This window comes from Esox lucius, chromosome 10 (genome assembly GCF_011004845.1).
Source record: "Esox lucius isolate fEsoLuc1 chromosome 10, fEsoLuc1.pri, whole genome shotgun sequence".
NCBI classification, from domain to species: domain Eukaryota; kingdom Metazoa; phylum Chordata; class Actinopteri; order Esociformes; family Esocidae; genus Esox; species Esox lucius.
Genome location: NC_047578.1, coordinates 2,506,146 through 2,516,869, shown reverse-complemented (window position 1 = coordinate 2,516,869; position 10,724 = coordinate 2,506,146). Strand labels below are relative to the sequence as shown.

Sequence of the window (10,724 nt, the reverse complement as noted above, 5' to 3'; positions counted from 1 at the left end):
CTGGAATGGTTCTTTTTTCAGGACTTCACCTTTTTGTCCACGTAGGGGCAGTGAAGAGCTTGCATCTTTGGTCAGGGGTGTGCTAACTCCGGAATGTGTGATTTTTGTGACTGGCTTGGCCACTGAAATTTAACAAAGTTGTCTGAGTTCCAGCCCGGTATTCACTTGAAGAAGTTTGTCTGGAAATCAATTGTTAGTGTTATATTATCAATACAAATAGCAATTTTATTAGAAAAGGGAAGAACATTATCATATTTTTCTTGGTCAGTCTATTTCATTGATCTTATCAATGGCTAGCTAGCCAGCTGACCTCATCCAAGGCCATAGGAGCAGGGGTACATGACCCTGTCAATGTTAGATACCCCCAAAATATAAAATGTACTCCTACTCCCCCTCACCAAAGATGATATACATGAAGATGATGGTAGGTACTGCCTGCTTTGGGTTCCTGTATGTTATCTGCCACTAGCAGAACCTTCAAACTAGTTCTGTGTCAAAATAGTGCACAATAATAAGAAAAGGGTGCCATTTATACCCTAGTATCTCATCCAGTTTAATATGAATCACATAATTATACCTTCTATTATGTTTCTGTAGTTTGCCTGGCCTAATCCCATTGTGAAGCAGGGTTAAACCATATTCACTATGGCGACCCTTGAGGCTCGCTGTGGACAGGTAGCTGGACTTCTACACATTACTATGGACACACTGTGCAGAGGATTCCTCTATCATAAACACTCACATTACATTTGGTTCCACCTGGTATTTTTAGCTCATCCTCAATTTCAGGGGTTTCACTCTAATGGGAACTTACTGGTCAGTGCCGTCTGGGGCCAGGAGCTGTGAACACGTCAGTGATCGATAAAGAAACATGTAGAAAAACACGCCAATAGAGAAACATTTAACAATGCTCCGGTGAAAGTCTGATAGCCCTTGTCACAGGAGGTCTCTGCTGTGCTGGCTAACAAAGTAAGATAAAACGGGATTAGTGACAGCTAGCAAAATTACTGTACAAATCAGTGGAACTGAAATACTGTACCTTTACACCACAGGGAGCTTGTCTCGTTTCACATCTGGTTTGTGTAAAGGGGATGGAAAGACAGTACAGACAGATCTGAGGCCAGCCTATAGGTAAACATGTCACGGAGAACCCAGGCTATAGCCGGTCAGGTCAGTGTGTGGGGTACACAGCCCGACTTGGCTGAACACGGCTCTTATGCTGTTGTGCTCCCCAACTAGCGCCCTATTCCCCAAGTGATGCACTTCCTGCTGACCATCTGAAACACAAACAGAACTCCGTCCCAAGGGGACCACGGCAACCAAAGCCCTGTGGAATGCCAGGATCATCCTATAGATTGGACATGGCATGGGAGGTCAGAAGGTCAATAGCGAAGGGGTCACGTGTGACACATACGAAGTGCCAAGGTGCAGCTCACCTTCATCTGGGCCACCAGGCCTCCAGAGCCGAGCCACTTTGATGTCTGTGGATCAGATGGGCGGAAACAATGCTGGTAGAGATTCCATCGCATCACTTCCTCCAGCTCTACAGACATCAAAGGATCCGGGACTTCAGTGGCCTGGTGAGAACCTGGTTCCCCTCCTTCACAGTACAGATATGTACAGCTCCGTCCTAATGTCTGCCTGTCTGTCTAGCTCAGTCCTCTCATAATACATTAGCTGGTGTTCTAGGCCTCGTTAACGTGACATCTGAAATAAACCTATGTAATATGTATGATATGGTTATACATGTTACACAACCATGTCATATCCTGTAGGTTATACTACCATGCCTTATTATAACCATTATAGTGTCATTATATAGGTTATATTACCATATTATATAGGTTATAATGCCATATTATATAGGTTATAGTACCATTTAATACAAGTTATAGTATCATATCAAATCATATTGGTTACAAAGGACCATTTTATTTTACTATCATATGTTACAGAGTCAAAATATGATTGGCTCTACTCCTTAGCACTTGAAGTTATTTTGGTTTCAGTTCTTGTACATGGCTCTGTGGCCCGAGGGGGGGTGGGGGGGTGGGGGGGTGGTTCCACAGTTTAAGCTGTTGCCTTCAGCATGCAACCTACTGCTCTTGAAGCAAAAACCCTCTCCTGTCCAAAAAAATCATAAAAATCCCTGGAGAGAATAAAGTCTAATAAAGTGAGAAGCTCTGCAAAGACGTAGACTATAATGTTGTCCCCCGATTCGAAATGCCACTGGCGGAGTAGTGTACTGTTGCATCACCATCAGACAGGAGCCGTGCCTGGTCTCCAAGGGCATCGATGTCTGGACGCGACCGCAGGCAGCAGCAGTGAACCGGACCATCCTCATCCTTCACAGTCAACACGACAGAACCAGAACCAGATCATTTGCATCAATTACGTCGGCTTCTGCCGCAACGTCTTGCCGGGGGAGTGGATCTTGGAACCGCTGCCATGCAGGAACGTTGGACCAGTCCGCTGACAACGTCTGAGCCAGCTGCACCTCATACCAGCCAGGAAGTCGATGGTGTGGCCAGCAGTGAGTGGAGGGTAATTCAGGATTTCTGAGTGACGTGTTTCCTCCACGGCAAAAATAAAAGGCAGACTTCTGCCTTTTTGGCGATGTTCTGTTGGGGTGCATATTATTATACAGTAGAATACGTAAATGCAGTATGTACATTACATTTTAATCATTTAGCCAAACACTCCCGTCCAGAGTGACATTCGGGAGCATTGGGTTTAGCTGTCTAGCACTGGGTTAGGACGAGGGGCTGTTCAGCTTGCCTGCTCAGGATTCGATCTGCATCCTTTCAGTTGGGCTTTCTGCCAAGCCGTGCAGTTATACTGGCCTTGAATGATCCACTGTGAGTAAATACTGATTGGAGCGGGCGCTCATCCAGGTGGAATGTGTTCTACAAAGTCTCTATTTACATTCATTCTAATTTATTTACATGCTCACCAGGTCTTTGGGTGGACCCTGGCAGGAGCTGCCCTCAGCAGAGGAGCCTTTGACATGGGTCACAGTTTCCAAAGCTTACAGAAACCAACAGAATCCACCTGCAGTCTCAGAAGGTCAGAGGGCAAAGAGCCGACATTCATTATCTATTCCAGGGAATGGTATGTGGTGTTGAAATCTGACTTCCATGGACACCAAGGCTGTTGTCATAAATAAAACCGTAGATGTCCCCTTGTCAGGGATTGTTTTGGGGACTTGTTAGGTGGTGGGGTGTTGGTCTACATCTCAAATGGAACTCTAACACTATCAGAGCTCTGTTTCTGAGATTTAAGGTGCATACTGAAGGAACTGAAAATGTCAGTTCTATGTTTATTTACTCATTCCATGAGCCTTCATTTTGTATTATATCCATTTCGATGTGTATTCTATGGGATAGTGAGCCTTATATGATGGGATTGAACACTTTGTTGCTGTTGTTCTATTTACACACAGTTCTCTGTGTCTGTGTTCTAGTCCAAATGTAATGCATTAGTTGTTCAGATTTGGTAAATGCTTTAAACTGACTCAACCCAGGAAGGTATAGATTGGAATGTGTCCACTGATGAGGCAGTGGACTAAGGGGTGGTAAAACTTCCACCAAATCAACATGTTGGCCAAATCAACAGAGATATCGTTTTAGAAACACACTCTTCTGGCTTTCTCTCAAGTTTCTCTGCATGCATCCTAGCTCCTGCAAACATTAATCTCCAGATGGTTTCTATCTTTGATATTGTAAGTAATTGTATACTCTCTTTAACGATTAAATTCACCTGTCACATTCATTTGTTGACTCTTTGGATATATATATAAAACAGGTCAGAATCCAGTTCCTTGGAGGAGTGCAACACAAGACTGGGGAACCAGATGAGACATTCAGGCTAGGAGTACAACTTGCTAGACTAGGAGCCTGTCAGTAAAGTAGGGGGAGGAAGAGGAGGCAGAGGAGGAGGAGAAGGAGGAAGTGAATAAGAATGAGGAAGAGGAAAAAGGGGGTAGAGAAGGCTTCTGTAATGGAGGTCAGACAGGGAGTTGTAGCGATCATTTCCATTGACTCCAGAAGACCAGATGAGGCTGAGAGGATGTTGCGTACCCCTCAGGGGGTGCCGGGGTGACAGGATGTTGCGTACCCCTCAGGGGGTGCCGGGATGAGAGGATGTTGCGTACCCCTCAGGGGGTGCCGGGATGAGAGGATGTTGCGTACCCCTCAGGGGGTGCCGGGATGAGAGGATGTTGCGTACCCCTCAGGGGGTGCCGGGGTGACAGGATGTTGCGTACCCCTCAGGGGGTGCCGGGATGAGAGGATGTTGCGTACCCCTCAGGGGGTGCCGGGATGAGAGGATGTTGCGTACCCCTCAGGGGGTGCCGGGATGAGAGGATGTTGCGTACCCCTCAGGGGGTGCCGGGATGAGAGGATGTTGCGTACCCCTCAGGGGGTGCCGGAAAAGAGAGGATGTTGCGTACCTCTCAGGGGGTGCCGGGGTGACAGGATGTTGCGTACCCCTCAGGGGGTGTTGGGTCTGTTGGACAGGCAGATCAGCGGGAGGGAGCCATGGTCGAACAGCTTATAGGGCAGGGAGCCCCTGGAGCTCCATGCGTCCGACTTTGGGTCGTAGCACTCGAAGCAGTCAGAGTCCTCAATGATGTCGTGGCCGTTCAGGAAACGTCCGCCGGTCACGTACAGCTTGTTGTTGATGACGGTGGCACTGTGGTGCATCCGGCGCTCCCTGAGGTTCTCGCACTTCACAAACCGGTTGGCCTTGGTGTCATAGGCAATCATCCGCCTGGTGTATCCTGGAAAGGAAGACGTTTCCAATACGGAGATATTAATGCTAGTACCAGACCACGTTACAGTGAGGGATGGTGTTTCCTACAATGCATACTACTGTTAACCCAAGCTAGTAGGGAATATGGTAATGTGAGGGACACACTGATTATTTTGTGTTCACAACTTCAAACAAAGTAAAATTAAAAGGAAATTAATAGATTTGAGGTGACAAGGAAAGGTGTGACATGTGTAGACTGGGAAAGCAGTACTGAGCCAGTTAACGGGGTCAGCCCACCTCCAATAATGTAGATCTTGTCATCGATGACGGCCGCAGGTGCACAGACGTTCTTCACCGTCCGAGTCTCTAGCCGCGACCACAGGTTCCTGGAGATATGATACACCTGATAACAAAGGTCAGAGACAGAGTTGCACCTGGTACCCCATAGAGACAGCATCACCTGTTACACCAGATAGAGATATCATTACCACCTCTGAGACTCCTGTTCTTCCTGCTGTTCTGTACCAGGTGTCCAACACCAATACAGATGACTGATTGTCAGATCAATAGTCACCTGTATCTCCCTGACGGGATTCTGCATGGAGTCCTCCCCTCCAAACACATAGACCCTCTGGTCGTTGGCGGCGACGGCGGGGTGCAGCACAGCGGTGGGGAGAGGCGACATGGCCTCCCAACGGTTGAACATGCTGTTGTACCTCTCCACCGAGGTGGAGATCTGCTTGTCCACTCCAATGCCCCCGAGGACAAAGATGAAGTGCAGGTAGGAGACACTCTGATGGGCGTAGCGGGGCTCCAGCATGGGCTTGGCGGTCCTCCACTGATCAGAGAGAACGGCTCCAGTTAGGCGGAGTGACACAACATCAAAAACGGCAAAGGATTTTTTTTTTTTTTACAAATACAGAATACTGAGAAGGTAAGATTTACAAAGAGGATCAGTATTTTCTAAAAACGTCAGAGCTCCGGAACACGGCCGGGCACCTGGTTGGTCTTTAGGGAGAGGGTGTAGACAGTGGCAGAGACGGCGCCTTCCCCCGACGCTACGTTGAGGCTGAGTCCCCCCACGACATACAGGATGCTGTGGATGCAGACGTAGGCTGCCTTGTAGAGTCGCAGGGGCAGCTTGGCCAGCCACTGCCAGCGCTGAGTCCGCTCGTCATACAGCAGTGCCTCGCGGGACGTCTGCTCGTTGTTCTTGCGCCCGCCGACCACCACGAGGGACTCCCGGCAGGTGTAGCGGCGCGGCGTGGTCCACAGAGGCTTCAGCTCACTGCCACACTTAGCACTGACGGAAAGCATGAGGCGGCGGACAGAGTCGATGATCTCGGAGCAGAGGCTGGAGGACTGGACCAGCGGGTCATTGGCGATGAACTGGAAAATGTAGGTGGGGTGGATGTATCGCAGGCGCACCTTCTTGAAGAGGTCGTGGATGGCGCCGCGACGGGAGAATGGGTCGTGATGGATCCACGCCAGGAGGGTCTCAAAAACCTGGACAAGGAGACCTTTAGTTTGTAACGTATCTCCTCAGCTCTCCTCCCCCCTCCGTCTCCTCTCCCCGATAACTCACCTGCTCCTCCTCGGCGCACAGTCTGTCATCCTCCAGGTAACACATGAGCTCAGGTAAGGAGAGCTCGCAGAACTCCTCGGAGGCCGCCACATCCGAGAAGCTGCGAACGGCCATCTCCTTGGCCTTCTCCTTCAGGCTGTCACAGTGGAGGATCTCTGACAGCCTGATCATACTCAGACAATTGTCTGGACTTAGCTGCGCCTGAAAATGAATTACAATTTAACCTAGTAGTGTGATGTCACATTATATACAATGTTTTTATTGACTCAGGGAATTCTCACTGAGACCTGCAGCAAACTGAATGTCATCCATAGTTACCTGCAGAAAGATGGAGCATGCCCTGGAACAACCGTACATAATTACCTGCAGGAAAGTGGAGCATGCCTGGACCAGCCGTCCATAGTTACCTGCAGGAAGGTGGAGCATGCCTGGTAGAGCCATCCATAGTTACCTGCAGGAAGGTGTTGCATGCCTGGAAGAGCCGTCCATAATTCCCTGCAAGAAGGTAGAGCATGCCTGGAAGAGCCGTCCATAATTACCTGCAGGAAGGTGGAGCATGCCTGGAACAGCCGTCCATAGTGCAGCATAGAGGCAGCCTGCATGAGAGGGAGAACCATGTCCATGTTGATGGTGATGGCTCCAGTGTAGACATAGTCCACGATGCCCCGGAGCACGTTGGCAGAGACGCCCTTCAGGTTCACCCGGCCCTGAGTGCTCTCCACAAAGTTACTGCAGAACATAGCCCTGCAGAAACCCATGACAGTAGTAATATTGGTTTATTATTATTTGTATTTTTTTTAAACTCACTTTTGCATTTTTGTGTAGTTTAGTGTTTTTGGGTGTATTTCTTTGTAGTACATTGTATTGTATTAGGATATTGTTTTCTAATGTAATGAATCTGATGGATTGTATTTTAGTGTATTGCATTGCAGTGTAATCAAATGTATTTTATTCTAGTGTATTCTGGTGTATTTTAGTGTATTTTATTGTGGTCTAGTGTGTTCTGGTGTATAGTGTAGTGTATTCTAATTCATTGTAGTGCATTCAATGGCATTCTAGTGTGTTCTAGAGTAGTATATTGTAATGTATTGTATTCTAGTGTATTGTAGAGTATTCTATAATTCTCTGTTGTATTGTATTGTAGCTGACCTGAAGTACGGGCTGGAAGACACCAGGACATTTCGGTGGCAGGGGATCTCTGTGTTGTCTGCGCAGAGAAGGACGTCAGTCAAAATTCCATCATTTCTCAGACTGTTTAGCTGGGACAGCATGTGGGAAGACAGCTCTGGGTCTTTAAATGGGAACACCTCCAGAGTCTTTGACAAGGGATGGAGAGTCATTCTGAAGAGAGAGGGGAACAAGAGAATATAGTCATTTTTTGGTGGTTACATGAGCATTCTACTAGAGATCAATTCTGGTTCAATTCTACTTCAATATGTCTGTTAAAATGTTGACTAAATGAAAAATTATTTGTTACCGTACTATCTCTCCCCAATTAACGCCTTACCCCTCCCTGTGAATAACCCCCACCCCAAATTCTGAATAACGCCTCTGTCTTATAAACCCCTAACCATTAACCCCTCCCCTGATTTACCACTAATCCTCCCCCTGATCAACCCCCTAACCTTCCCTTGATTAAACCCTAACCCCTCCCCCTGATTAACCCTTAACCCCTCCCCTGATTAACTCCCAACTCCGATGCTGCTTCCTCCCTGTGAGGCTGGAACTGTGTCTTGGTCACCATCTATGTGATGAAACACTGACTTGCACACTGTGTGATTTGCACACTTCTTTCTATTTCCATCCATGTCCTAAATCATCTCGTCCTCGTCATATTGCCCATATCGCCACATCTTCGCCCCTCTAGCTAACTTTGTCAGCGTGGTTATGTCACATCTCCCCGCTGTTATTCTCTCACACATTGTTCTCTCTCTGAGTCTCGCTGTTTCTCTTTATCTCTCTCTGGGTTTATCACTGTTTCTCTCTCTGAGTCTCTCTCTGGGTTTATCACTGTTTCTCTCTCTGTTTCTCTCTCTGAGTCTCTCTGTTTCTCTGAGTCTCTCTGTTTCTCTCTCTGAGTCTCTCTGTTTCTCTCTCTGGGTTTATCACTGTTTCTCTGTTTTCTCTATAGCTCTCTCTTTTTCTATATGTTTTCTCACCGGTTCCCCTTTCTCTTCTCTGGCTGGCATTTGTCCTTGACAGCCTCCCTGTGTCCGTGGTATGTAGACAGGGCATTTCATAGGGCTATTATCAACAAGTCCGCTAATCTCCCCAGAGACAGCCACTCAAATAATGTTTAGTCCCAGATCCCTGGGCTACCCTGCCTGCTATGTTTGGAAAAGTTAATCATTATTGTTGTTTATTATTAACAGCTCGTGAGGAGTGACGAGTGTCAGTGCTGATGGTATTCCCCAGACTTTGTGAAACCTTAGTGGGAGTGCAACACAACACTGCTCTGTATATAGGTACTCAGGGATGTTGATATGGTTGGTAATAAGCAATAGATAGTACCAACCACTTTTATGGCACCGACTGTTGCATTTGTAAAGTGTTAATGAAGTCTTCTGTAGAGATCTAGATCCACAACAACATAGTGATTCAAGTCAGGACCTTTTATAATTGATGTTGTAACTGATTGGTGTTGGACTGCTCCAAACCCATTGGCCACTGTGTTGATGATAATGTGAGCATGGCGGGAAACCGATTGGCTGGAGCATTTGACCTGTTACCAATGAGGTTGCTAGATTGAATCCTGGAGATGGCAATGGGGAAAATCTGTTATTTTGTCCTTTAGCCAGACAGTTGAGCTTCGCTGCTCCTGTCATTCCCCCTGGATGAGAGCATCTGTGGAATGACTAATATATGTAGGTATTAGAAATACATTCTGATTATAGATGGTCTGCATGATGGCACAGACACAGGACTGACCCTAAACTTAACAACCTAATAATTCAGACACCAGACTGACCCTAATCCTGACCCCTAATACTTCAGACAGTGGACTTACCCTAAACTTGTCCCATAATACTTCAGACACAGGGTTGACCCTAAACTTGACCGATAATACATCAGACACAGAACTGACCCTAAACTTGACCCATAATACTTCAGTAATACTTCAATACTTCTGACCCCAAATATCTCAGAAACAGGGTTCACGCTATCCCCTAACACCTCTGACATGAGATATTGACAAATAAGACCAACAGATGATGACCAGCCAGCGTGAGGAGGAGCGTAAAGCATGTGCACCAGAGCATGAGAGGCTAATCAACCAAAATTATTATTACAGGCCTATATAGCTACTGTACAAGACAGGTCTATTACTACACAAAGCCTGGCATGAGCTCCTCCTACACCATTACTTGATTAAAGTCATCCTTGAACATTCGGTCAGCTCAATGGCCTGATCTTACGTTGACTTACCTCTCCTCTTTGTAGGATTAACATCCAAAAGCTCCCGGCAGAAAGTCTGTGTCTTCGGCAATCAGAAAAAGCGCAGCCACAAAAAAAGCCCACTCATTGTCCACCTTGCAGTCCTGAATGTCTCTTCGGCTAACTTCTGTCGGTTTCGGAGTGTGTAGTGATGAGCGAGGTTCTGTGAGGTGTCCCGTTAACTTGCTGTGCCTGTTTGCTGGCTTGACATGGGGCCACTGTGTACATTCCAGCTGCTAAAAATATCTCTGCGGTCCGCAGTCCTCCTGCTCCTCTCATGTGACGGACAGACAGACCCTGAGAGCTCCAGTCTTTTCCCACACCCCTGAGTGTGTTGACCCCCCCACCCCCCACACTGTGTGCCCTCGAGGTGTGTTTACTATGGCAGGCAGCAACGTGGCTCTTCTCTCAGCCCAGACAGGGAGGGGGGGCATAGTAAAAGTAGTAAAAAAAAAATCTGTCCCCCAGTAGATCTGTCCCCTGGTAGATCTATCCCCGGGTAGAGCTGATATTAAAAGTTACATTATGTTTTTTGTCACATTCAACCCAACCTGAAATTCTGACTTCATGCCACCTTCAAGACAACTGGAAAATTGGAACAGAACAGGACAAAACAGGCTAGAGCTCTGACTTTCCAACCTGAAGATAATCATAGTAATGTTTCCAGTGGAACCTGATCCCAGATCAGCGCTCCTCCTGAATAGCAGCCCTGGGGTGATGGTTGGAGGGAAGTTAGACAGCAGGGTGAGGCAAAGGGGCATTGTGGCACCTCCCTCAGCTGGCTGGTGTAACTCTGGAAGCTGGTAAATATAGTCTGGCGCTGACGGCTAATGGTCTGGTGCTGAGCGAGAGGAACAGCTGAAACTCTAAAGACTGGTTGCTTTGGGTTGCCATGAGGTGATAAAGAGGAAGAGAGTTCTGATGTAATCTTTACCTGGTGTCAGGTGACCGG

At 47.3% G+C, this 10,724-nt stretch overlaps 1 protein-coding gene across 1 annotated transcript; it reads right to left on the bottom strand.

The window, feature by feature from the left end:
• Positions 1-1,902: 1,902 nt before the first annotated feature.
• Positions 1,903-10,035, bottom strand: klhl38a (kelch-like family member 38a). Its single transcript, XM_010873158.5, has 8 exons — positions 9,764-10,035; positions 7,487-7,678; positions 6,877-7,081; positions 6,338-6,538; positions 5,752-6,258; positions 5,327-5,590; positions 5,050-5,155; positions 1,903-4,780 (listed from the first exon to the last, which is right to left on the bottom strand). The coding sequence occupies exons 2-8, from the start codon at positions 7,675-7,677 to the stop codon at positions 4,491-4,493; spliced, it is 1,764 nt and encodes a 587-aa protein (XP_010871460.1). The 5' UTR covers position 7,678; positions 9,764-10,035; the 3' UTR covers positions 1,903-4,490.
• Positions 10,036-10,724: the final 689 nt, after the last annotated feature.

Excerpts from the sequence above, each read along its gene's own strand:
- klhl38a (XM_010873158.5), bottom strand. The coding sequence starts at position 7,677 with ATGACTCTCCATCCCTTGTCAAAGACTCTGGAGGTGTTCCCATTTAAA. Across the intron at positions 7,082-7,486 it reads TCTTCCAGCCCGTACTTCAG|GGCTATGTTCTGCAGTAACT; the intron begins GTCAGCTACAAT and ends GGGTTTCTGCAG. Across the intron at positions 5,591-5,751 it reads TCTCCCTAAAGACCAACCAG|TGGAGGACCGCCAAGCCCAT; the intron begins GTGCCCGGCCGT and ends CTCTCTGATCAG.